Raw genomic sequence first — 27,910 nt, forward strand, 5'->3', positions numbered from 1 at the left:
AAACTTGTGCATGCTTCATGAAGTTCTCGTGTTGTGTTTTTCAGCTCAATCAATTTGCTCATATTCCTCTCTAAGTTGTCCATTCTTGTTATCATTTCATCAAATCTTTTTTCAAGTTTCTTAGTTTCTTTGCATTGAGTTAGAACATGTTCTTTTAGCTCACAGAAGTTTCTCATTACCCACCTTCTGAAGTCTGATTCTGTCATTTCATCACACTCATTCTCCGTCCAGCTTTCTTCCCTTGCTGGTGAGGAGTTGTGATCCCTTGTAGGAGGAGAGGTGTTCTGGTTTCGAGTGTTTTCCTCCTTTTTATGCTGGTTTCTTCCCATCTTTGTGGATTTATCCACCTGTCATCTGTAGTTGCTGATTTTCAGATTGGATCTCTGAGTGGATGTCCAGATTGTTGATGATGAAGTTATTTCTGTTTCTTAGTTTTCCTTCTAACAGTCTGGTCCCTCTGCTGTAGGACTGTTGAGGTCCACTCCAGGCCCTGCTTGCCTGGGGATTATCTGTAGCAGCTGCAGAACAGCAAGGGTTGCTACCAGTTTCTTCTTCTGCTATCTTTGTCCCAGAATGATGCCCACCAAATGTCAGTCTGATTAGTTTTTTGTGAGGTGACTCTTTGGATATACGGGGGTCAGGGAGCTGCTTGAGGAGTTAGTCTGTTCTTTATAAGAGCTCAAGTGCTGAGCTGTGAGCTCTGTTGTTCATTCAGAGCTGCTAGGCAGGTACGTTTAAGTCTGCTGCAGCGGAACTGATAACCCCCCTTTTTTTCCCCAGGTGTTCTTTCCCAGGGAGTTAAGACCTTATTTATGAGTATCTGTTTTGCTGCTGCCTTTTTTTTCTTTTTTCAGGACTGCCCTGCCCAGCAAGGAGGCAGGCTAATCACTGTCTGCCTGCAGAGGCTTTGCTGAGCTGCTGTGGGCCCTGCCCTGCTGCCCTGTGAACTTCCCTGCTGTCCTGTTTATATGGGTGTGATTAGAACTGCGTCTGCAATGGTGGCCCACCTCTGTAATGGCGGACTCTCTCTGTTATGGCAGATTGCATCGGCAACGGCAGGCTGCCTCAGCAATGGCGGACTACCTCCGTAGGGGTGGAGTGCCTTGGTAATGGCGGACACCCCTCCCCCACTGAGCTGCACCATCCGGCTTGCTGTGAAACTCTCAACCCCGGCGTTTCCAATTGCTGTTTTTGTTTGTTTGTTTGTTTTTATGGGGGTGGGACCCGCTGAGCCTGATCACCTGGCTCCCTGCCTCAGAGCCTTTTTTTTTTTTTAAGTTGAATGGTTGACTCTCTCCCAGCAGTTCCAGTTGCCTGCTGAAAGGGCACCAGGATCTGCGTGATTTCCCGTATGGTGACCCACTGCACTGGCTGAAACAATGGCACTGCCCAAGAATCTCCTGGCCTGGCTCCCTGTTTCAGACCTGTTTAATCAGATAAATGGGCAAATATGCCTTCTTGGAGCACCAATTGCCAGCTTAAAAGGGCAACCAGACCAGTGTATTTTGTACGGAGAGCTGCTGCACTGGCCGAAACAGCCGCACTCGTGACCCGTAGGGCTCCTCCACCTGGGAGTCTCCTGGTCTGTGGGCAATAAAGATCCATCTGGAAATGTGGTGTCTATTCACCCTTTGTGCTTTCAGTGGGAGCTGCAATCCTGAGCTGCTCCTAAAGAGCCATCTTGGATCTTCTCAATTTTTTTTCCTTTTTAAGTATACCTTGTGTATCCCTTCATCTGTTGATGGACACTTAGGTTGTTTGTACCTTTTTGGCTATTGTGAGTAATGCTGTTATGAACACGTGTGTACAAAAAATATGCCTATCTCTGTATTTAATTATTCTGGGAATATACACAGAAACAGAATTGCTCAATGATATGGTAATTCTAGTTTTAACTTTGAAAGGAACTATCTGGTCTATATTTTTATGCTTTAACTTAAATATATCTATAAAAATAGAAGGAATAATTAATTGCAAATTTGAAAGTATTTAATAAAGGGCATTATATTGTATCATTTGGCAACTTGCTTTTTTAAAAATCTGAACTACAGTATTCAGAATCTCTTATTTCATATATGTCTGATTTAATAACTTTAAATCCTGTCTAGCATTTTATAATCAGCTATTCCTCAATTTATCATTCCCCTACTGTGAGAAATGTGAGATGTTTGCAATTTTCCCATTATGAACAATTCTGCTGTGACCACCCTTGTGCCCACCTGTAACAATTTCTCAAGGATATATGGAGAATTGTGGGATCATAGGGTATACACATTTTCAACTTCACTTGATAGTTGATAGATTGCTCTATAAATGATAGTATTGATTTATCCTTCCATCTGTGTTTGAAGATATACCCACATCTTCACCAGTTCTTGTTAATGTTAGATAATTGTTTTTTTTGTTTTGTTTTTTTTGTCAATCTGATGGATATGAAGTGGTATCATATCACTGTTTAAATTTGGATTTCCCTGATGACAAGTGGGGTTAAGGACTTTTTCATATGCATTGGCCATTCTGATTTCCTCTCCTAATTGTTTATATACTTTGTCTATTTTCTCATTTGTATTTTTCATTGATTTATAAGTGTATGTATGTATGAGTGTGTGCGTAAAGTTCTGGATACTATTTTTATAGTATTACTAATATATTCTCACCAGTTATGGCTTATCATTTCATTTTGATTGTTAGATAAAAGTTATGATTTGGCATAGTCAAAATTATTCATCTTTTTCTTTATTTTGTACTTTTCGTGCTTTCTTTTCAAAACGTTTCTGTATTCCCAAGGTGAAAATGATATTCTCTTATACTTTATTCTGAGTTTTAAAATTTTATTTTTGAGCTTAGGTCTTGAATAACATTGGGCTTTACTTTTATGTATAATTTGATGTAAGGAATTGTATTAGTCCATTTTCACTCTGCTAATAAAGACATACCTGAGACAGGGTAATTTATAAAGAAAAGAGGTTTAATTGACTCATAGTCCAGCATGGCTGGGGAGGCTTCAGGAAACTTATAATCAAGGCAGAATGGGAAGCAAATATATTCTTCTTTACATGACAGCAGGAAGGAGAAGAATGAGAGCCAAGTGAAATGGGGGAAAAGCCCCTTATAAAACCATCAGATCTTGTGAGAACTCACTCAGTATCAAGAGAACAGCCTGGAGGTAACCGCCCCAATCATTCAATTGTCTCCCACCTACAACACGTGCAGATTATGGGAACTACAGTTCAAGATGAGATTTGGGTGGGGACATAGCCAAACCATATCAGGAATGTATCTACTTTTTCTCTGTAAGAAAATGCAATTGTTTTAACACCATTTATAAAATTTCACTTCATTATTTTAAAAATAAATTTTACTGAAAAAAAACTTAGAAATTTCTTTTTAAATTATGGTAAAATGCACATAACATAAAATTTACCATTTTTGGGACCCAGAAGCCAGTCCACAAAACCCTCAGCTATCAACTACAAAATGCTCATCCTGGGCCTGTGTCCCCCCTGACAAACTACCCACCCCAGGGACAATAAACTGGAAGGTGATTCTAAAAAAAAAAAAAAAAAAAATTACCATTTTTAAGGATGAAGTTCAATAGTGTTAGTACATTCACATTGCTGTGCAATCAATCTCCAGAACAATTGTTATCTTGCAAAATGAAATTCTATACCTATTAAACAACTCTCCATTCCCCTCTTCCCCCAATCTCTGGCAACCAATCTTCTACTTTCTGTCTCTGTAAATTTGACTGCTTTAGGTACCTCATGTAAGTGGAATCGCAGAATATTTGTCTTTTTTGTGACAAACTTATTTCATTTTGTACACTGACCTCAAGGTTCCTTCATGTTGTAGAATGCATTAGAATTTCCTTCCTTTTTAAGGCTAAATAATACCAACTTTGGTTTACACACTGATCTGTAGATGAACACTTGGGTTGATTCCCTCTTTTGGCTATTATGAATAACGCTGCTTTGAACATGATGTGATAGATATTGGAAATATCTATCTGAGTCCTGTTTTCATTTCTTCTGGGAATATACTCAGAAGTAAAATTTTTGGATCATATCTAATTCTATTTTAATTTTTTGAGGAACTGCCATACTGTTTTCCATAGTGGCTATACTGTTTTACATTCCTATCAATGGTTTATGATTCCAATTGCTCTTTAACCTTGCTAACACTGGTTATCTTTATTAGTTTTTTTAATGATAGCCGTCCTAAAGGGTGCAAGGTGTTTTCTCCTCTGATTTTTATGTTTTCTGTATCATTTTTAACAGTTTGAAAACATTTGAATTTGTTACTGAATTCTTCACAATACTCCACTGGTCTTCTCTATCCCCGCATCATTACAGAAATAATAAAGCTATTATTCCTACAGCTTTATAATAGTATAATTCTCTCTAGTAGGATAAATGTTTTTCATAATTTCGTGTAACTGTTAGAATTAGTCAAATACTGTGAAAAGTCCTGGTGGATATTTATTTGAGTCATATTTATAGATTATTGGAGAATGACATCCTGTAACAGTAAGTGTTGCCATCCATGAATGAGATATATTTTGTCATTTATGTTCATCTTTTATGTTTTTCAAATATATTTTGTAATTTTCCTCATAAATATTTTGATCATCTATATATTACTTAGTAATAAATTTAACAAAATTATGAATTTGCAGGGATGGGGGAGTTTTGGTTATTAAATAAATTCCTTTTGGCTATTGGCATCTACAGGCTTTCTTTCTTGAATATATTTTGTTTCTTATTTTTCTTGAAATGCACCCATTAACATTTGCTTTTTCTACATATATATATATATATATATATATATATATATATATATATATATATATTGTACTTTAGGATCTGGGGTATATGTGCAGATCATGCAGGATTGTTGCACAGGTACATACGTGGCAATGTGGTTTGCTGCCTCCATATTCCCTTCACCTGTATCTGGCCTTTCTTCCCATGTTATCCCTCCCCAACCTCCCTACCCCCCGCTGTCCCTCCCCTAGTCCCCCAACAGACCGCAATGTGTGATACTTACTCCCCTCCCTGTGTCCATGTGTTCTCTTTGTTCAACACCTGCCTATGAGTGAGAATATGCGGTGTTTGATTTTCTGTTCTGTGTCAGTCTGCTGAGAATGATGATTCCAGATTCATCTATGTCCCTACAAAGGACACTAACTCATCGTTTTTTATAACTGCATAGTATTCCATGGTATGTGCCACATTTTCCTTGTCCAGTCTATCATCAATGGACATTTGGCTTGGTTCCAGGTCTTTGCTATTGTAAACAGTGCCACAATGAACATATGTGTACATGTGACTTTATAGTAGAATGATTTATAATCCTTTGGATGCATACCCAGTAATGGGATTGCTGGGTCAAATGGAATTTCTATTTCTCGGTCCTTGAAGAATCGCCACACTGTTTTCCACAATGGCTGAACTAATTTGCACTCCCAACAACAGTGTAAAAGAGTTCCTATTTCTCTGCATCCTTTCCAGCATCTGTTGTTTCCAGATTTTTTAATGATTGCCATTCTAACTGGTGTGAGATGGTATCTCAATGTGGTTTCGATTAGCATTTCTCTAACGACCAGGGATGATGAGCATTTTTTCATGTTTGTTGGCCTCATGTATGTCTTCTTTTGTAAAGTGTCTGTTCATGTCCTTCACTCACTTTTGAATGGGTTTGTTTTTTTCTTGTAAATCTATTTTAGTTCTTTGTAGATTATGGTTATTAGCCCTTTGTCAGATGGGTAGATTGCAAAATTTTTTTCCCATTCTGTTGGTTGCTGGTTCACTCTAGTGATTATTTATTTTGCTGTACAGAAGCTCTGGAGTTTAATTAGATCCCATTTGTCTATTTTGGCTTTTGTTGCAATTACCTTTGGTGTTTTAGTCATAAAGTCCTTGACTATGCCTATGTCCTGAATGGTTTTGCCTAGGTTTTCTTCTAGGGTTTTTGTGGTGTTAGGTCATATGTTTAAGTCTTTAATCCATCTGGAGTTAATTTTAGTGTAACGTGTCAGGAAAGGGTCCAGTTTCTGTTTTCTGCACATGGCTAGCAAGTTATCTCAACACCATTTATTAAATAGGGAATACTTTCCCCATTGCTTGTTTTTGTCAGGTTTGTCAAAGATCAGATGGTTGTAGATGTGTGGCATTGCCTCTGAGGCCTCTGTTCTGTTCCATAGGTTTATATCTCTGTTTTGGTGCCAGTACCATGCTGTTTTGATTACTATAGCCTTGTAGTATAGTTTGAAGTCAGGGAGCATGATACCTCCAGCTTTGTTCTTTTTGCTTAGGATTGTCTTGGCTATGTGGGCTCTCTTTTGGTTCCACATGAAGTTTAAGGTGGTTTTTTCCAGTTCTGTGAAGAGGGTCATAGGTAGCTTGATGGCAATAGTGTTGAATGTATAAATTACTTTGGACAGTGTGGCCATTTTCACAATATTATTTCTTCCTAACAATGAGCACCGAATGGTTTTCCATCTGTGTCCTCTCTTATTTCCTTGATCAGTGTTTTGTAGTTCTCCTTGAAGAGGTCCTTTATCCTTGTTAGTTGTATTCCTAGGTATTTTATTCTCTCTGTAGCAACTGTGATTGGGAGTTTGCTCTTGATTTGGCTCTCTTTTAATCTGTTATTGGTGTATAGAAATGCTTGTGATTTCTGCACATTGATTTTGTATCCTGAGACTTTGCCGAAGTTGCTTATCAGTTTCAGGAGATTTTGGGCTGAGACAATGGGGTCTTCTAAATATACAATCAAGTCATCTGCAAATAGAGACAATTTGACTTCCTCCTTTCCTAATTGAATACGCTTTATTTCTTTTTCTTGCCTGTTTGCTCTGGGTAGAACTTCCAATACTATAATGAATAGGAGTGGTGAGAGAGGACATCTTTGTCTAGTGCCAGATTTCAAAGGGAATGCTTCCAGTTTTTGCCCATTCAGTATAATATTGGCTGTGGGTTTGTTGTAAATAGCTTTTATTATTTTGAGATATGTTCCATCAATACCTGGTTTATTGAGAGTTTTTAGCATAAAGCGCTGTTGATGTTGTCGAAGGCCTTCTCTGCATCTATTGAATCTATTAAGATAATCATATAGTTTTTATCTTTGTTCTGTTATATAGTAGATTACATTTATAGACTTGCATATGTTGGACAGCCTTGCATCTCCGGGATGAAGCCTACTTGATCGTGATGGGTAAGCTTGTTGATGTGCTGTTGCAATCGGTTTGCCAGTATTTTATTGAAGATTTTTGCCTCTATGTTCATCATGGATATTGGCCTGAAGTTTTCTTTTTTTGTTGTGTTTCTGCTGGGTTTTGGTATCTGGATTATGTTGGTCTCATAAAATGATTTGGGAAGGATGCCCTCTTCTTGGACTGTTTGGAATAGTCAGAAGGAGTGGTACCAGCTCCTCTTTGTAGATTTAGTAGAATTCTGGTGTGAACCCATCTGGACCTGAGCATTTTTTGGTTCATAGGCTATTAATTGCTGCCTCAACTTCAGACCTTGTTATTGGTCTATTCAGGGTTTCGACTTTTTCCTGATCTAGGCTTGGGAGGGTGCAGGTGTCCAGGAATTTATCCATTTCTTCCAGATTTACTGGTTTATGTGCATAGAGTTGTTTGTAGTAATCTCTGATGATGGTTTGTATTTCTGTTGAATCAGTGGTGATATCTTCTTTATCTTGTTTTATTGCATGTATTTGGTTCTTTTCTCTTTTCTTTTTTATCAGTTTGGCTAGTGGTCTATTTTGTTGATCTTTTCAAAAAACCAGCTCCTGGATTTATTGATTTTTTGAGGATTTTTGTGTGTGTGTGTGTGTGTCTCTATCTCCTTCAGTTCTGCTCTGGTCTTAGTTCTTTTTTCTTTTTCTTTCTTTCTTTGTTTTGAGACGAAGTTTCGCTCTTATTACCCAGGCTGGAGTGCAATGGCGCAATCTCGGCTCACCGCAACCTCCGCCTCCTGGGTTCAGGCGATTCTCCTGCCTCAGCCTCCTGAGTAGCTGGGATTACAGGCACGCACCACTGTGCCCCACTAATTTTTTGTATTTTTAGTAGAGACAGGGTTTCACCATGTTGACCAGGATGGTCTCAATTGCTCGACCTCGTGATCCACCCACCTCGGCCTCCCAAAGTGCTGGGATTACACTTTCTTGTATTCTGCTCGCTTTTGAGTTTTTTGATCTTGCTCCTGTAGGTCTTTCAATTTTGCTGATAGAGTGTCAATTTTAGATCTCTCCTTGCTTCTAATGTGGGCATTTATTGCTATAAATTTCCCTCTAGACACTGCTTTAAATGTGTACCAGAGATTCTGTTACATTATATCTTCATTCTCATTGGTTTTCGAAGAACATCTTTATTTCTGCCTTCATTTCATTGTTTATCCAGTTGAGATTCAAGAGATAGTTGTTCAGTTTCCATGAAGTTGTGCGGTTCTGATTTAATCTTAATCTTGAGTTCTAATTTGATTGCACTGTGGTCTGAGAGATTGTTTGTTATGATTTCTGTTTTTCTGCATTTGCTGAGGAGTGATTTACTTCCAATTATGTGGTCAACTTTGGAGTAGGTGCGATGTGGTACTGAGAAGAATGTATATTCTGTGGATTTTGGGTGGAGAGTTCTGTAGATGTCTATTAGGTTTGCTTGGTCCATATCAGAGTTCAAGTCCTGCATATTCTGGTTAATTTTCTGTCTCAATCTGTCTAATATTGACAGTGGAGTGTTAAAGTCTCCCACTATTATTGTGTGGGAGTCTAAGTCTCTTTGTAGGTCATTAAGGACTTGCTTTATTTATCTGCATACTCCTGTATGGGGAACTTATATATTTAGGATTGTTAGCTCTTCTTGTTGCATTGATCCTTTAACCATTATGTTATGTTCTTCTTTGTCTCTTTTGATCTTTTTTGGTTTAAAGTCTATTTTATCAGAGACTAGGATTGCAGCTCCTGCTTTTTTTTTTTTTTTTTTGCTTTCCATTTGGTTGGTAAAGCTTCCTCCATCCCTTTATTTTGAGCCTGTGTGTGTCCTTGCACATGAGATGGGTTTCCTGAATACAGCACACCAATATGTTTTGACTTTTTATCCAATTTGCCAGTCTGTGTCTTTTGATTGGGGCATTTAGCCCATTGACATTTAAGGTTAATATTTTTATATGTGAGTTTCATCCTGCCATTTTGATGCTAGCTGGTTGTTTTCGCATTGGTTGTCACAGTTTCTTCATTGTGTTGATGGTATTTACCATTTGGTACGTTTTTGGAATGGCTGGTACTGGTTGTTTCTATGTTCAGTGCTTCTTTCAGGAGCTCTTGTAAGGCAGGCCTGGTGGTGATAAAATTTCTCTGCTATTGCTTGTTTGTAAAGGATTTTATTTCTCCTTATCTATGAAGCTTAGTTTGGCTGGATATGAAATTCTAGGTTGCAAGTTCTTTTCTTTAAGAATGTTGAATATTGAATAAAGAATGTTGAATATTGACCCCCACTCTCTTCTGGCTTGTAGAGTTTCTGCCGAGAGATCTGCTGTGAGTCTGATGGGCTTCCCTTTGTGGGTAACCTGACCTTTCTCTCTGGCTGCCCTTAGCATTTTTTCCTTCATTTCAACCCTGGCAAATCTGATAATTATGTGCCTTGGGGTTGCTCTTCTTGAGGAATATCTTTGTGGTGTTCTCTGTATTTCCTGGACTTGAATTCTGGCCTCCCTTGCCAGGTTGGGGACGTTCTCCTGGATAATATCCTGAATAGTGTTTTCCAGCTTTGATTCATTCTCTCCATCACATTCAGGTACACCTGTCAAATGTAGAATAGGTCTTTTCACATAATCCCATATTTCTTGGAGGCTTTGCTCATCTCTTTTCACTCTTTTTTCTCTGTTCTTACTGTCTCATTTTATTTCATTGAGTTGATCTTCAATCTCTGATACCCTTTCTTCTGCTTGTTCAATTTGGCTATTGAAACTTGTGTATGCTTCGTGAAGTTCTCATGTTGTGTTTTTCGGCTCCATCAAGTTGTTTATATTCTTCTCTAAGCTATTTATTCTAGTTGGCATTTCATCTAATCTCTTTTCAAGGTTCTTAGTTTCTTTGCATTGGGTTAGAACATGTTCTTCTAGCTCAGAGAAGTTTGTTATCACCCACTTTCTGAAGCCTGTTTCTGTCAATTCATCAGACTCATTCTCCATCCAGCTTTCTTCCCTTGCTGATGAGGACTTGTGATCCCTTGGAGGAGGAGAGGCATTCTGGTTTTTGCTGTTTTCATCCTTTTTGTGCTAGTTTCTTCCAAACTTCATGAATTTATCTACCTGTGGTCTTTGTAGTTGGTGACTTTCAGATGGGGTCTCTGAGTCAACATCCTTTTTGTTGATGACTAAGTTATTTCTTTTTTTTTGTTTTTGTTTTTGTTTTCATTTTAACAGCCCCTCTGCTATAGGACTGCTGGAGGTCCACTCCAGACCCTGCTTGCCTGGGGATCACCTGTGGTGCAGAACATTAAGGGTTGCTACTAGTTTCTCCTTCTGTTATCTTTGTCCCAGAAGGATACCCACCAGATGTCAGCCTGAGCTCTCCGTCATGAGGTGTTGTCTCTTTGGATATATGGGGGTTGAGGAGCTCCTTGCGGAGACAGTCTGTCCCTTATAGGAGCTCAAGTGCTGAGCTGGGAGCTCCATTGTTCCATTCAGAGCTGCTGGGCAGGTAAGTTTTAGTTAGCTGCAGCGGAACTCATAACCACCTTTTTTCCCAGGTGCTCTGTCATGGGAATGTAGGGCTTTATTTATAAGTTCCTGACATGTTGCTGCCTTTCTTCAGAGATGCCCTGCCCAGCATGGATGTAGGTCACAGTCTGCCAGCAGAGGCATTGCTGAGCTGCTGTGGGTTCTGCCCAGCTGCTGTGTGAACTTCCTTGCAGTTTTGTTTACAGAGGTACACTTAGAACTGCCTCAGTAATTGCGGACTGCCTTGATAAAGGTAGATTGCCTCAGTAATGGTGGACTGCCTCGGTAATGGTGGACTGCCTTGGTAATGGAGGACCGCCTCAGTAAAGGTGGATTGCCTTGTTAATGGTGGACTGCCTTGGTAATGGCAGATTGCCTTGGTAGTGGTGGTTTGCCTTGGTAATGGCCAACGCCCTTCCCCCAGCCAAGGTGGACTGTCCCAGGCCCAGCTGTACTTGCTGCAAAACTCCCAATCCAAACGTTTCAGATTGCTGGGTTTTTGTGGGGGTGGGACCTGCTGAGCCAGGTCACCTGGCTCCCTGTTTCATCCCCCTTTTTTTCAGTTGAATGGGTGGCTCTGTATCCCAGGCGTTCTGGGTGCCAGTTGAAATGGCCACCCATATTTGTGTGAGTTTTTGTGTGCAGAAGTGCTGGAAACTCGTGGCACTTTTTGGCCCAGGAATTTCCTGGTCTGTGGGCAGTAAAAACTCATTTGGAAATTCAGTGATCACTCACCTTCTGTGTTGTTCTCCCTGGGAACTGCACTCCAGAGCTGTTCCTATTTGGCCATCTTGGGTCTGGCCCCATTAAAGTTTTCAAATGTATTGACATGCATTTTTTCATAATAGTCCCAAGACTTTTAAAATTTTTTGAGTATGTATTTTAATCTTTATGAGAGATCCCATTTACTTATAGCTTCATTAGATTTTCACTAGTTAGACTGTTAGTTTTTTTGTCAACTTGATGGGTATAAAATTATATCTTGTCCTTGTTTGGTTGTATCCCATGTAAATATGTTATTTTGCTTATCTTCTTGTGATCATTTTTGCCTGACATATGTCAATTAGTCTCATCAAGAAACCAGCTTTTGATTTTGCTGGCCATCTCTATTATTTTTACTTTTCTATTTTTCTAAAGTATTTTCTTCATTATATCCTTCCTTTCTTCTTAGTTTTACTTTATTGTTATTTTCCTAGCTACCTGATTTGAACTTTTAAACCATTGTTCAGTTTTTTAAAAAACAAAAATGTCACTATGGAATGTGTCTCCCCAAATTCATGTGTTGGAAACTTAATTCCCAATGCAAAAGTGTTGAGTGGTAGGACCTTGAAGAGGTGATTAGGTCATGAGGGCTTTTCCCTCATGAATGGATTAATGTTGCTACTATAGAAGTAGGTTCATTATCACATGAGTGGCTTCCTTATCACTAGAGTGGGCTTGTTATAAAACTGAGTTTGGTTCTTTCTTGCTCTCCCTCTCATCCTCTCACCTTTCATCAGGGAGTGACAGAACAAAAATGCCCTCTCCAGATTCCTGGTACCTTGATATTGGACTTCCCAGCCTTCAGAATTGAGAGAAATGAATTTCTTTTCTATATAATTACCCAGTCTGTAGTATTCTATTATAGCAGCACAAAACAGACTAAGACAGAAAATTGGTACCAAGAAGTGGGGTTGTTTGCTGTAACAAATACTTGAAAATGTTGGAGCTTCAGTGGCACAACTGGTTATCGCGTGATACTTACATAACAGATACCTGAAAATGTACAATTGACATTGAATCTGGGTACAGTAGTTCCCCATTACCAATGGAAGGATATGTTTCAAGACCTCCAGTGCATGCCTGAAACTGTGGATAGTACCATATTCTATAGATACTATGTTTTTTTCTGTACATACATACCCACGATCAAGTTTAATTGATAAATGTCACAATAAGAGATTAACAATAATAAAGTAGAACAATTATGACAAGATAATGTAATAGAAATTATATGAATGTGGCCTCTTTCAAACTATCTTATTGTACTTTATTCTGAGTACCTGAAACCACGGAAAGTGAAACCTCCGATATGGAAGGATTATTATAATGGATAGAGGCTGAAAGAACTTAGAGGAACAGGCTAGAAGCAGCCTAGATTGCCATGAATAGAGCATTAAGGTGATTCTGTTGAGGACTCAGAAGAAGAGAACTGCAGGGAAAGTCTGGAACTTTGTAGAGATTATTTAAGTGGTTGCAATCAGCATGCTGGTAGAAATATGGATTGTAAATCCACCAAGATTTCAAAGATCTCTGATGAAGTTTCAGATGAAACTGAGGAACCAGGTTTGGAGACTGAAGTAAAGGCCATCCTTATGTGCAGTTAAAAATAACTTGGCAGAATTGTGTCCATGTCCTAGGAGTTTTATGGAAGGCAGAATTTAGAATGATGAACTAGAGTATCTGGCAAAAGAATTATCTAAGCAGCAAAGCATTCAAGGTGCAGCATGGCTTCTTTTGGCTCATTACAGTAAAATGAGAGAAAAGAGAAGTGATTTCAAAATGAAATTTGTAATTAAAAGAAAAGCAGAAAGTCAAAATTTTGAAAAATTTCAGCATGGCCATGTGAAGAATGAAAAGGTGTGTTCTGGACAAATACTAACTGTGGCCAAATGACTGCTAAAGAGATTAATATAAATAGAAAGAAGCCAGGTTCTTTTCATAAAGACAATATGAGAAAATGACCCCAAAGGCATTTCAGCAATCCTCAAGGCAAGCTAGGAGCTGAAGGCAAGGTTTCCAGAAAAGTGCCCATGGAACCTCAGCATTCACTGCCCTGTACCACCTCAGGACTGGACCCCCTGCATTTCAGCATAGCACCCCTCAGCCACCCAGGTGATGGCTCAAGAGGGCCCTGATGCAGCTTGGCCTACCACTCCAGAAGGTAAAGCCATACAACTTGGCAATGTCGATGTGGTACTAATTCTGCAGGTGGGCAGAATGCAAGAGCTGTGGGGCTATCTTGGCCTCCACTAAGATTTCAAAGGATGTTGTCGACAGCCTAGAGGTTCAGGCAGAGACTTATCACAAGGGTAGATCCCCGGTAGAGTGCCCCTACTGAGACAATGCCTAGTAGAGTCACGGGAGTGGGGCAGCCCCTGAGACAGCAGAACGGTAGGGCCACAAACATGCAGCTCTAGCCTGGGAAAGCTGCAGGCACAAAACTCTAACCTGTGAGAGTGGCTAAGTGGCTTAGGCCCAGTGAAGCTGTAGGTACAGTGCTGCCTGAGCCCTAGTGGGCCCAACTCCAACTCCAGTGTGCCCAGGATGCAGGACATGGAGCTAAAAGAGATTAATTTCCAGCTTTAAAACTTAATTGTTTTCCCTGTTGGGTTTTGGACTTACTTGGGACTAGTTACTCTTTTCTTCTTGACTATTTCTCCCTTGGAATGGGTGTCTCCTGTGTCCACCTTATCATTGTATTTTAGAAGTAGATAACTTGTTTAATTTTATAGGCTCACAGCTGGAGGGAAATGTGCCTTAGTATGAATTGTGTCTTGAGTCTTACCTATGTCTTATTTAGATGAGACTCTGGACTTCTTTTTTTTTGAGATGGAGTCTCGCTCTGTACCCCAGGCTGGAGTGCAGTGGTGCGATCTCAGCTCACTGCAACCTCTGCCTCCTGGCTCCCGGTTCAAGCAATTCTCCTACCTCAGCCTCCCAAGTAGCTGGGATTACAGGCACGAGCTACCATGCCCGTGCTAATATTTTTGTATTTTTTAGCAGAGACAGGTTTTCACCACGTTGGTCAGTCTGATCTTGAACTCCTGACCTCATGATCTGCCTGCCTCGGCCTCCCAAAGTATTGAGATTACAGGCGTGAGCCACTGTGCTGGGCCTGGACTTTGGACTTTTAAGTTGATGTTGGAACAAGTTGAGATTTTTGGGGCTACTGGGATAGAATGAGTGTATTTTGCATGTGAGAAGACATGAATTTTGAGGGCTAGGGTAGAATGCTATGGTTTGAATGTATCCCCTGAAGTTAATAATCCTCAATGCAACAGTGTTAAGAAGTGGGACCTTTAAAGGTGATTAGGTCTTGAGATCTCTGCCCCCAAGAATGGATTAATGTCATTATTGCAGAAGTGGGGTTGTTGTCATGAGAATGAGTTTGTTTTAAAACTAAGTTCAGCCCTCTCTTGCTCTCTCTCACTCACCTTCTCTAACTCACTTGAATTCTGCCATGCATAACCTCAGCAAGAAGGCCCTCACCTGATGCAGCCCCTCAACCTTGTGCTTTGCAGCCTTCAGAAGTATAAGAAATCTCTGTTCTTTACAAATTACCCAAGTCATATGTATTCTGTTATCACAAAACAGACTAATACCCAGTGTAACCATAATTTCTCCCATTAAGTATAACTTTGCTGTATCTAATGTGTATTTTAATATTGTAGCACTTTTACTGTCACTCAGTTCTAAAGATATCATCCTGCTGGGCATGGTGGCTCACATCCATAATCTCAGCACTTTGGGAGGCCAAGGTGGGCAGATCACTTGAAGTCAGGAGTTCGAAATTAGCCTGGCCAACATGGTGAAATCCTGATTCTACTGAAAAAATATAAAAATTATCTGGGTGTGGTGGTGTGCACCTGTAATTGCAGTTACTTGAGAGGCTGAGGCATGAGAATCACTTGAACCTAGGAGGTGGAGGTTGCAGTGAGCCAAGATTGTGCCACTGCACTCTAGCCTGGGTGAGAGAGTAAGACTTTGTCTCAAAAAAAAAAAAAAAAAGAAACCCAAAAAACTATAAATAAACAGATCATCATTTCCATGGTAATATTACTAACAGTCAAGTCCTGTTTCATATAGATGAAAAATTCTTCATTTTTCCCAGATTTTTAACTGACTTAAAGATGGGTTATTTATTACAGAACTTGAATGGAAGCTAGCAGAAGTTGGAGCAATACAGACTGTTTTGGAAGAAAACCCCAAAAAAGACATTGTAGATATGATGGTATCTTCAATTAAAAACACTTCTTTTCATGATGACAGTAATAGCTCCAACAGTGATAATGATACCACATAGAGAGAAATATTCAATAAACAGCTTTTAAAGTGTATGTGTACTAAATGTTTTACTTATGACCGCTTACTATAGAGATCAGAAAATTTATAAATATATTTATTTTATTTTCATTTTTATATTAGAATTATGATGTATTTGTCATTTCAAAAATTTGTCATTTCAGAATATTCATTGTTGCCTCTTAAAAAAACAAAATTTGTATTAAGCCCTTAATATTTTTCTGTGGTTTATGCTTTTTCTAACCCATGTTGGACAAAAACACAAATATTACAAGGCCTTTCTTGCTTACTCGCTTCCAAAGAGAACTATGAATTAAAGCAATGATAGAAAACCATGAAATTTTTTTAAGTTCAACACATCTTAAAGTCCAGAGACTTAAGTAAAAAGTTTTAAATTTATGACCATAATGCTTTTTCTTTGAAATCTCTTACCTATTAAAAAATTAGTGACTTAATAGCACAATGCAATTAATAAATTCTGAAAAATACATTAAAAAAATCTCCATTCATTATTATTGTTCTGAGTAGTTACTATTAAGTTAGAAAATTACTAAGTAGGGGAGGACTCAAGATGGCGCTGTGAGAACAACCCAGGATTGGAGTTCTCGTTGTGTCTGCGGAGAGAACTGCGGAGAGGTGAGTCTGAGCTGCATTTCCAGACTGATCTTTGTTGCCCACGGAACGGGGAAATTCCAAAGTGAAGTGGAGACACGGGACGCCAGGCAGATATTCCGGCTGGCAAAGCCAGCAGCCAGGGTGGCGGCGGCCGGCCCTACCCAGCGTTCCCCACAGGGCGCACTTGTCCGGGTGCCCCGTTGAACCGGCAACCGGAGACGTGAGAGGGCTGGACTTGTGACTGAGCTAGACTTGGACAGTGGGCCAGCCCAGGGGATTGCAGGAACAGAACGTTAGGATTGGCCCAGTGGGACGAACAAAACCGCGATTTCAAACAAGCCCCGTGCAGACGGCCCGAGACGCTCTGAGGGGAAGGGGCGACTTCCATTACCAAGGCAGCCCGCCCCAACTGAGATACACGCCCATTGCTGATGCAGCCAGCCGTTGCCGAGGCAACCCGTCCCTACTGAGATACACGCCCACTGCTGACGCAGCCGAGGCAACACGCTACAACAGAGAGACTCCGCCGCAGGGTGTGGCGGAGAACAGCAGAACAGCGGAGCCAGGGCGAGCCTCACAACAGCAGGGCGGAGCCTCAGCCGGCAAACAGTGGCTAGTCTGCATCCTAGCTGGGCAGGACCTCAACGGACATCCAAAAATAAAGCCCAAACCCCTCAACACAGAGCATTTGAGAAAAAAAAGGGTTTTTTTAATGAGCTCTGTTGCAGCAGAATCAAACATAGCAGCCTAACAGCCCTGAATGAACAACACAGCTCACAGCTCAGCAATTAAACCCCTATAAAGTACAAACTGTCTCCTCAAGCAGCTCCCTGACCCCTCTATATCCAAAAGACTGACATTAGGCAGGCACCATCCTGGGACAAAGAGAGCAGAAAAAGAAACTGGTAGCATCCCTCGCTGTTCCACAGCTGCTAGAGGTGCACCCCAGACAAGCAGGGTCTGGAGCGGACCTCAGCAGTCATACAGCGAAGGGGCTAGACCGGTAGAAGGAAAACCAAGCAACAGAAATACTTCATCATCAACATTCAGGGTGTCCACTCAGAGACCCAATCGAAAAGTCAGCAACTACGCAGACGACCAGCGGACAAATCCACAAAGATGGGAAGAAACCAGCGCAAAAAGGAGGAAAACACCCGAAACCAGAACACCACGCCTCCTAGAAAGGACCAAAACTCCTCACCAGCAAGGGAACAAAGCTGGACGGAGAATGACTGCGACGAAATGACGGAATTAGACTTCAGAAGATGGATAATGAGAAACTTTGGTGAGCTAAAAGATCATGTATTAAATCAATGCAAAGAAACTAAGAACCTTGAGAAAAGATTTGAAAAAAGATTTGAGGAAATGATAACAAGAATGGATAACTTAGAGAGGAATATGAATGAATTAAAGGAGCTGAGAAACACAATACGAGAACTTCGCGAAGCATGCACAAGTTTCAATAGCCGAATGGACCAAGCAGAAGAAAGAATATCTGAAGTCGAAGACCAACTCAATGAAATAAAATGAGAAACCAAGATCAGAGAAAAAAGCGCAAAAAGGAATGAACAAAGTCTCCAAGAAATGTGGGACTATGTGAAAAGACCTAACCTACGTTTGATAGGTGTACCAGAAGGGGACGAAGAGAATGAATCCCAGCTGGAAAATACTCTTCAGGACATCATCCAGGAAAATTTCCCCCACCTAGCAAGACAGGCCAACACTCAATTGCAGGAAATACAGAGAACACCACAAAGATATTCCGCAAGAAGAGCAACCCCAAGGCACATAATCGTCAGATTCAACAGGGTTGAAATAAAGGAGAGAATACTAAGGGCAGCCAGAGAGAAAGGTCGGGTCACCCACAAAGGGAAGCCCATCAGACTCACAGCAGATCTCTCGGCAGAAACACTACAAGCCAGAAGAGAGTGGGGGCCAATATTCAACATTCTTAAAGAAAAGAACTTTCAACCCAGAATTTCATATCCAGCCAAACTGAGCTTCAGAAGTGAAGGAAAAATAAAATCCTTTGCGAACAAGCAAGTACTCAGAGATTTTGTCACCCCCAGGCCTGCTTTACAAGAGCTCCTAAAAGAGGCACTAGACATAGAAAGGATCAACCAGTACCAGCCATTCCAAAATCACACTGAATGCTAAAGAGCATCAACATAATGAAGAATCTACAACAACTAACAGGCAAAACAGCCACTTAGAATCAAAATGGCAGTATCAAATTCACACATAACAATATTAACCCTAAATGTAAATGGACTAAATGCACCAATCAAAAGACACAGACTGGCAAATTGGATAAAAAGCCAAAACCCAGCAGTGTGCTGTATCCAGGAAACCCATCTCACATGCAAGGATACACAAAGGCTCAAAATAAAGGGATGGAGGAAGATTTACCAAGCAAATGGAGAGCAAAAAAAAGCAGGAGTTGCAATTCTCATCTCTGATAAAATAGACTTTAAAGCAACAAAGATCAAAAGAGACAAAGAAGGCCATTACATAATGGTAAAAGGATCGATACAACAAGAAGAGCTAACGATCCTAAACATATATGGACCCAATGCAGGAGCACCCAGATACATAAGGCAAGTTCTTAATGACTTACAAAAGGACTTAGACTCCCACACAATAATAGTGGGAGACTTTAACACTCCACTGTCAATACTAGACAGATCTACCAGACAAAAAATCAACAAGGATATCCAGGGCTTGAACTCAGACCTGGAGCAAGCAAACCTGATAGACATTTACAGAACTCTCCACCCCAAATCCACAGAATACACATTCTTCTCAGCACCACATCACACCTACTCTAAAATTGACCACATAATTGGAAGTAAAGCACTGCTCAACAAATGCAAAATAACTGAAATCATAACAAACAGCCTCTCAGACCATAGTGCAATCAAGTTAGAACTCAGAATTCAGAAACAGACTCAGAACCGCACAGCTTCATGGAAACTGAACAACTGGCTCTTGAATGTTGACTGGGTAAACAATGAAATGAAGGCAGAAATAAAGAAGTTCTTCGAAACCAATGAGAACGAAGACACAACGTGCCAGAACCTCTGGGACACATTTAAAGCAGTCTCTAGAGGAAAGTATATAGCAATAAGTGCCCATATGAGGAGAATGGAGAGATCAAAAATTGACACCCTATCGTCAAAATTGAAAGAGCTAGAGGACCAAGATCAAAAAAAACTCAAAACCCAGCAGAAGACAAGAAATAACTAAGATCAGAGCTGAGCTGAAGGAGATTGAGACACGAAAAACCCTTCAAAAAATCAATAAATCCAAGAGCTGGTTTTTTGAAAAGATCAACAAATTAGACCACTAGCCAGATTGATTAAAAAGAAAAGAGAGAACAACCAAATAGATGCAATAAAAAATGATATAGGGGAAATCACCACAGATTCCACAGAAATTCAAACCATCATCAGAGAATATTACAAACAACTCTATGCGCATAAACTAGTAAACCTGGAAGAAATGGACAAATTCCTGGATTCCTGTGTCCTCCCAAGCCTAAACCAGGAGGAAGCTGAAACTATGAATAGACCAATAACAAGGTCTGAAGTTGAGGCAGCAATTAAGAGCCTACCACACAAAAAAAGCCCAGGTCCAGACGGGTTCACAGCCGAATTCTACCAGACACATAAGGAAGAGCTGGCACCATTTCTTCTAAAACTATTTCAAACAATCCAAAAAGAGGGAATCCTTCCCAAATCATTTTATGAGACCAACATCATCCTGATACCAAAACCCGGCAGAGACCCAACAAGAAAAGAAAACTTCAGGCCAATATCCATGATGAACATAGATGAAAAAATCTTAAATAAAATATTGGCAAGCCGATTGCAACAGCAAATCAAAAAACTTATTCATCATGATCAAGTAGGATTCATCCCAGGGATGCAAGTCTGGTTCAACATACGCAAGTCTATAAATGTAATTCACCACATAAACAGAACCAAAAACAAAAACCACATGATTATCTCAATTGACGCAGAGAAGGCATTTGACAAAATTCAACAGCCCTTTATGCTAAAAACCCTCAATAAACTTGGTATCGACGGAACGTATCTCAAAGTAATAAAAGCTATTTATGACAAACCAACAGCCAATATCATACTGAATGGGCAAAAACTGGAAGCATTCCCTTTGAAATCTGGCACTAGACAAGGATGCCCTCTTTCACCACTCCTATTCAATATAGTACTGGAAGTTCTAGCCAGAGCAATCAGGCAAGAAAAAGAAATAAAGCGTATTCAAATAGGAAAGGTGGAAGCCAAATTGTCTCTATTTGCAGACGACATGATAGTATACCTAGAAGACCCCATCGCCTCAGCCCAAAAACTCCTGAAACTGATAAGCAACTTCAGCAAAGTCTCAGGATATAAAATCAATGTGCAAAAATCACAAGCATTCGTCTACACCAATAACAGACTTAAAGAAAGCCAAATCAAGAGCGAACTGCCATTCGCAATTGCTACAAAAAGAATAAAATACCTAGGAATACAACTCACAAGGAACGTAAGAGACCTCTTCAAGGAGAACTACAAACCACTGCTCAACGAAATCAGAGAGGATACAAACAGATGGAGAAACATTCCATGTTCGTGGTTAGGAAGAATTAATATCGTGAAAATGGCTATACTACCCAAAGTAATTTACAGACTCAACACTATCCCCATCAAGCTACCATTGACTTTCTTCACAGAACTGGAAAAAACCACCATGAACTTCATATGGAACCAAAAGAGAGCCCGCATAGCCAAGTCAATTCTAAGCAAAAAGAACACAGCGGGGGGCATCACACTACCGGATTTCAAACTATACTACAAGGCTACAGTAATCAAAACAGCATGGTACTGGTACCAAAACAGAGATATAGACCAATGGAACAAAACAGAGGCACCGGAGGCAACACAACATACATACAACTATACAATCTTTGATAAACCTGACAAAAACAAGCAATGGGGAAAGGATTCCATGTTTAACAAATGGTGTTGGGAAAACTGGCTAGCCATGTGCAGAAAGCAGAAACTGGACCCCTTCCTGACACCTTACATAAAATTAACTCCAGATGGATTAAAGACTTAAACATAAGACCTAACACCATAAAAACCCCAGAAGAAAATCTAGGCAAAACTATCCAGGACATAGGAGTAGGCAAGGACTTCATGAACAAAACACCAAAAGCATTGTCAACAAAAGCCAAAATAGACAAATGGGACCTAATGAAACTCCACAGCTTCTGCACGGCAAAAGAAACAGTCACTAGAGTGGATCGGCAACCAACAGAATGGGAAAAAATTTTTGCAGTTTACCCATCTGACAAAGGGCTGATATCCAGAATTTACAAAGAACTCAAACAGATTTACAGGAAAAAAACAAACAAGCCCATTCAAAAGTGGGCAAAGGATATGAACAGATACTTTACGAAAGAGACATATATGAGGCCAACAATCATATGAAAAAATGCTCATCGTCACTGATCATCAGAGAGATGCAAATCAAAACCACATTGAGATACCATCTCACGCCAGTTAGAATGGCGATCATTAAAAAATCTGGAGACAACAGATGCTGGAGAGGATGTGGAGAAAAAGGAACACTTTTACACTGTTGGTGGGAGTGTAAATTAGTTCAACCATTGTGGAAGACGGTGTGGCGATTCCTCAAGGCCTTAGAAATAGAAATTCCATTTGACCCAGCAATCCCATTACTGGGTATATATCCGAAAGACTATAAATCGTTCTACTATAAGGACACATGTACACGAATGTTCATTGCAGCACTGTTTACAATAGCAAAGACCTGGAATCAACCCAAATGCCCATTGATAATAGACTGGATTGGAAAAATGTGGCACATATACACCATGGAATATTATGCAGCAATCAGAAATGATGAGGTTGTGTCGTTTGTAGGGACATGGATGAATCTGGAGAACATCATCCTCAGCAAACTGACACAAGAACAGAAAATGAAACACTGCATATTCTCACTCATAGGTGGGTGATGAAAAATGAGAACACATGGACACATAAAGGGGAGTACTAAACACTGGGGTCTATTGGGGGGAAAAGGGGAGGGCCAGTGGGAGGTGGAGGTGGGGAGGGATAGCCTGGGGAGAAAAGCCAAATGTGGGTGAAGGGGAGAAGAAAAGAAAGCACACTGCCATGTGTGTACCTACGCAACCGTCTTGCATGCTCTGCTCATGTACCCCAAAACCTATAATCCAATAAAAAATTAAAAAAAAAAAAGAAAAAAAAAAAAAGAAAATTACTAAGTATTCTCACTAATAGTTAAATTCTGGAATTATTAGAACACTATGCCATATAAGTTTCTAAATCCTGAGGAGAGGTGAGAAAAATATATCATAGGATGATCTATATTTTAATAGTAATCACAGAAGAATTCATCATGAGAAAATATATATTAGTACACTGCAGAAAGCCTATAGGATGTTTCCTCTTGGCATAATAATGAACATCACTTTTAGAGGAAAGGTTGGTAAATCCAGCATATAAGAGTTCAGTGACAGATTTTATTCTACTTTTTAAAATTCATTACCCATAATTCTCATTATGGATGTTCACTGATATTTGTGAGAGAATCTAGACTGGGTTTAAGTGCCTAGATTACAAAAATAAATTGATGAGAATTGAGGCAATTGAACATTGAGTCAAGAAAGTCTCTTTCTTGCTATTGGGGGTTTAGTGATCTCAGAGGCTACGGAGAACCATGAAGTGGAAGGAAAGTTAAATACACATTTGAGAAAGGTAATGAGAATTTATTTCACCAGATAAGGTAAAATCAAGTGATCTAATTTTGGAAAGGATTAGGAAAACCCCTTTCTTCTGAGATAGTAAATATACATCTTGGGACTAGATGGAGGAAAAAGTTCAGAGAGGTCACACACAGTGGTCTTACCATTACACACACACTAGTTTTATTTATCCAATTCCTGAACCCTTCAGAAATAGATGGATAAGTTACTATTCAGGATAAAACCAGCCCTGGAAATGAAAGGAAGAGCCGTTTTCTAAAGTTACAATGTAACTCTAAAGCCATCTAATGTATATAATCATATTTATTAAAATAACGTTCATATGCATTATTTTCCCCTCCAAATGAAACCAAATGCAAAAAGTCCCCCTAACTGTAGTCTTTTTAAAAGTAAATACATATTTATGTATTGTCTTTTTAAAAGTAAATACATATTTATGTATTTTCTTTTTAAAGTTAAAACAAAGAAGTACTAATAGTATTTAGGAGAGCTTAAAAAGGATATTTCCCTTTGGCTTAACTCAGATCCACCAGGTGGCAGTAAGTTTTTGCCCACAAACAGTTTTGAAGACTAACATTTGCAAAAATTATAAAATTGTATCATGTTAGAACTGTCTGTTTGTGATTCCAGCCCCGCTCTTTAGCAAAATGCATGCACACATTCTGATGCCTACCAATACAGGTCACTACTACTTCCATACAGTGCTTCATGTATAATATTCTCATTTGACTAGGGTAAAAATACTTGTCAGGATATGCAGAAATTATTTAATATGTAATACTGTTCCCCATTTTACTGAATGAATATTCAAAGGGGTACAAAATTAAGTTTTTTAAATTGCCAATATTCAGTCATTTTTTTGAAGGATAAAAGTTAATATTTTATCCTGATATTTTTGTCTATTCCTTGCCAACTGTGCTCTATTGAATCTCCCTTCTCTACTTTATAGTGCCTTGTTTGTGAAAATGTGGTCCTAGAATCAGCAGCATTCCTAAGGAACTTGTTAGAAATGCAGAATCTCTGGCCCAATCCCAGACTAACTTAATCATAATTTTCATTTTAATGAGATCCCCAGATGATTGATACAAACATTAAAATTCAAGAAGCACTAGGCAGCAAATCCTTTAAAAACAACCTGAGCATCTTTTTACTCATCTCACAGTGTGGGTTATTAAGCCTATTTAGTTGAACCCTCCAATGTCAGTTCCAAGCAAATATTCTCTGGCCGAACTTGTGACTTAAGGAACTCTGAAGATTAAAGGTGGGATTTGTTTTCAACCAGTTTTTCCCTCTCCTTTTGAGGCAGGAGAATAGGGTCTAGAGGCAGGGAACCTAGGACTGTTTCATGCCAACTTCCTAGAGCTAGATTTAAAGGTAACTTTCCATGCCTAAATAACGAAAGGACCAGAGGATACTCCCTTTGCATACCCTCTCCTTTTGTTTCTGGCAGACTGGAAATTGGCTGTCGGCAACCAATCAGACTGATTGTGGGCTGAGTGTCCCTTTGCACCTTTGTAACTTTACCTTAGCCTGACTGGTTGCTTTCGGCAACCAATTTCGAGCCACCACTTCATTTATGTGAGGTGATCATGAAATGAAGCGGCCAATGGGAAGCCTCTAGGGGGTATTTGGATCTGAGAAGATTCTGAGCCACTACTTGGGCCTGCTCCCACACTGTGAAGTGTACTTCCGTTGTCAATAAACTCCTGCTTTCGTTCTTTAGTTGCTTCATTCTTTCTTTGCTTTACTGAGCATTTTGTCCAATTCTTTGTTCAAAATGCCAAAAACTTGGACAACATGCAGTCATGACCCTCTACCAGTAACACTTTCAGGGTCTATCCCTCTAGTGTTGGGGACTGGGAGAGAAAATAGAGATAAAATGGATAAATTTCCCTTAACTGTACAATGAATGATGCATCCAAATGTTCACTCACTCTTTAATGGGGCACATTGAGTTCTCCTAGAAACTCTGAGACAGCTTCCCAACTACACAGTCCCACAATCGACATGGGAGATGCACCAGTTGTAGCTCTATCTCTACTTACTCTTAGTTTCCTCTCCCAGCAGTAAATCCAGCCTCTTGCTGCTAGAATTTCTTTCCCCCTTGGTGTCAAGATGGTTCAAACCTAGACAGCACTTTCTACATAGCATCAATTAACCCATGAGAAACTTACACATCTTTGGTATCCTTGCTATGCCAAATGGTAAATGTTGTAGATTGCTCTATTTCAGCCCACTCACTGGCCAGCTATTTCTCCAACTCCTGTTTCACGTAGGTACAAGGCAATATCAACAAGTTTGCTAGTGCATGAGATACTGCTTTCCCTCTCTCACAGTCACCTAGCTGATTCGGCTGGAGCCTTGTTCACTTGGGGTAGGGTGAGGCATAAAAAGGAAAGGAAAAGCCATAACACTCCCCAGGAACCTGGCTTTAGCGATTCTCTCAGGTGTTTTTCCTCTTCCCAAGTGTTGGGCTTATATGGTATGAGGGTAGAGAGTTGGAGGTTTTGCATATGGTAGATCCCTTTTTGTCCAACTTTTATCCTTGGGTGAAAGAGTGGGTATCTGACCCCAAAAGCTGGCAGCTCTTTTGCAGGTGAGGTACTTCATGCTCTTGTTCCCTATTTTAGATTTCAATCAGCATCTTCTTATACAGGTAGTAGCTGTATCTATTCTTGTGGGTTCTCAAGTATTCAATCACTAGAACAGTATTAGCCACATCATATTTCACTAACTGATTTTAGTTTGTTTCTCCTTTGTATTTTCATGCACATTACTAAGGCTACCCCTTGACAATAATCTGCCTGCAGTCATAATTTAGGATAAAGATTATCCTAAAAATCTCCTTTCTGGCATTTCATTCCTTCATTATATCATTCATTCACCTCAAGCATTGGTGTTTTTTTGTTTTGTTTTGTTTTAAGACTGACTCACTGTGTCACCCAGGTTGGAGTGCAGCAGCACGACCTGGGCTCACTGCAGCCTCCGCCTCTCAGGTTCAAGTGATTCTTTTGCCTTAGCCTCCCAGGTAGCTAGGACAACAAATGTGCACCATCACACTTGGCCAATGTTTTTGTACTTTTAGTAGAGATGGGGTTTCACTATGTTGGCCAGGCTGGTCTTAAAACTCCTGACCTCAAGTGATCCACCTGCCTTGGCCTCCCAAAGTGCTGGGATTACAGGTGTGAGCCATCACACCTGGCCTGGTTTTTATTTTTAAATTTTAATAATTTATTTTAGTGATGGGTTCTTGCTATATTGCCCAGGCTATACCTGAACTCCTGAGCTCAAGCAATCCTTCCACCTCAGCTGGAACTACAGATGCCACTGTACCCAGCTCACCTCTGGCATTGAAATGGATGCTACACATACAGTGGCAAAGAAAACACATGGTTCTTGCTCTTCTGGAGTTTACCACGTGGTGGTAGAAAAAATAGTTAATAAGAAAACAAATGCCAAACAAGTACATACATAATTTAAACTTGTAAGTATTATGGGGGAAACTGAACATGATAGAAGAGAATAACTGTGGATACTATGTGGTGGGGGGCAGGAAGGAGACCTCCTTGTAGTTAGATCTTTGAGATATGAAGGTTGAGAAGGAGCCAGCCATGAGAAAAGGTACGAAGAGTTCGGGAGAGGGCACAGTATGCATGAAAGCCTGAGAGCACAGAGAAATTAGCAAGGAACTGAAAGGCAGCAAAAATTGTAAGATATGGAGAGGTAGGGAAGGGCCAGATCAAACAGGTTATTGTGACCATAATTAGGAATTTGTATGTAATTGAAAATGATAAAAAGGGTTTTTGAAGAAAATAACATGACTTCATTTTTATTTTCAAAATAATTTGGCTGCTTTGCGGATAATAAATTGAAGGGGGTATCCAAAATATATGTGATACAGAAGAGACATCAGGTAGATAACTGGACATGTGTGTATACAGCCCAAGGGAGAAGTAAAGGCTGGAGTTAAAAATTTGTGAGTCATTTCAACTCTTCCTAGGGTTCTAACAAGAAATAGTAAAGATCTCCAACCACCATCATCACCACCTAACTTTTACAGAGCAGTTTAATTTACCTTTGAGCATCACAGCTCTCTAAATGCTTATTCTTGTAACTTTACAGATAAGTACCTGAAGCTCAGAGGAATTACCTGACGTGCTCACTGTCTCTCAGCATTAGTCAGAATTTAAGCCAAGAGTTTTGACCACAAAGTCTATAATACCACCTCAACTATGGGGCAGGGTTTTGTAGTTCTGTTTTAAAGGGACAAGGAAGAATATGAGTAACTGAATAAACTATGCAAGCTTTAATAAAATACTTAACCTTTAGTCCCTATTAAGAATATTTTAAAGCTTCCTGTTCTCCAATTCACCCTAAATTATGGTAGTAAAACTAGGAATATCAATGAATGGATGAGAGAGTTATTAGGAAAGAATAGATACAACTTTGTGACTGATAGAACACAGAAGTTAGGGCAATAATTAGAGCAAGAGACATGAAAATTACCCAAAAAGGAATATCATTGACAAGAATAGCCAATATATCTATGGAATTTCTTATGTACTAGATAAAATACACTTACACACACACACACACACACACACACACACACACACACAGTCTCAATTATGCTATCAGATAGGATTGTAATTATCCCATTTTGCAGATGAGGAAATTACAGAGAAATAACTTGCTC

General features: G+C 39.7%; 2 protein-coding genes across 4 annotated transcripts in view; one reads left to right on the forward strand and one right to left on the reverse strand.

The window, feature by feature from the left end:
• The window catches only part of PDCL2 (phosducin like 2), a 50,668-nt gene extending 34,822 nt beyond the window's left edge, over positions 1-15,846 (forward strand). Inside the window, exon 5 of one of the 3 annotated variants that reach the window (XM_078367229.1) lies at positions 15,635-15,846. In XM_078367229.1, the coding sequence (XP_078223355.1) occupies positions 15,635-15,789 (155 nt within the window). In that variant the 3' untranslated portion in view covers positions 15,790-15,846. Of the gene's footprint in view, positions 1-854; positions 2,955-15,634 lie in introns of those variants that run through there. The other 2 variants (XM_002806662.6, XM_078367228.1) reach the window with 2 other exon arrangements.
• The window catches only part of LOC144581689 (uncharacterized), a 77,805-nt gene that overhangs the window by 46,075 nt on the left and 3,820 nt on the right, over positions 1-27,910 (reverse strand). The gene's annotated exons all lie outside the window — the stretch shown is intronic.

This window comes from Callithrix jacchus, chromosome 3 (genome assembly GCF_049354715.1).
Source record: "Callithrix jacchus isolate 240 chromosome 3, calJac240_pri, whole genome shotgun sequence".
Taxonomy (NCBI): Eukaryota; Metazoa; Chordata; class Mammalia; order Primates; family Cebidae; genus Callithrix; species Callithrix jacchus.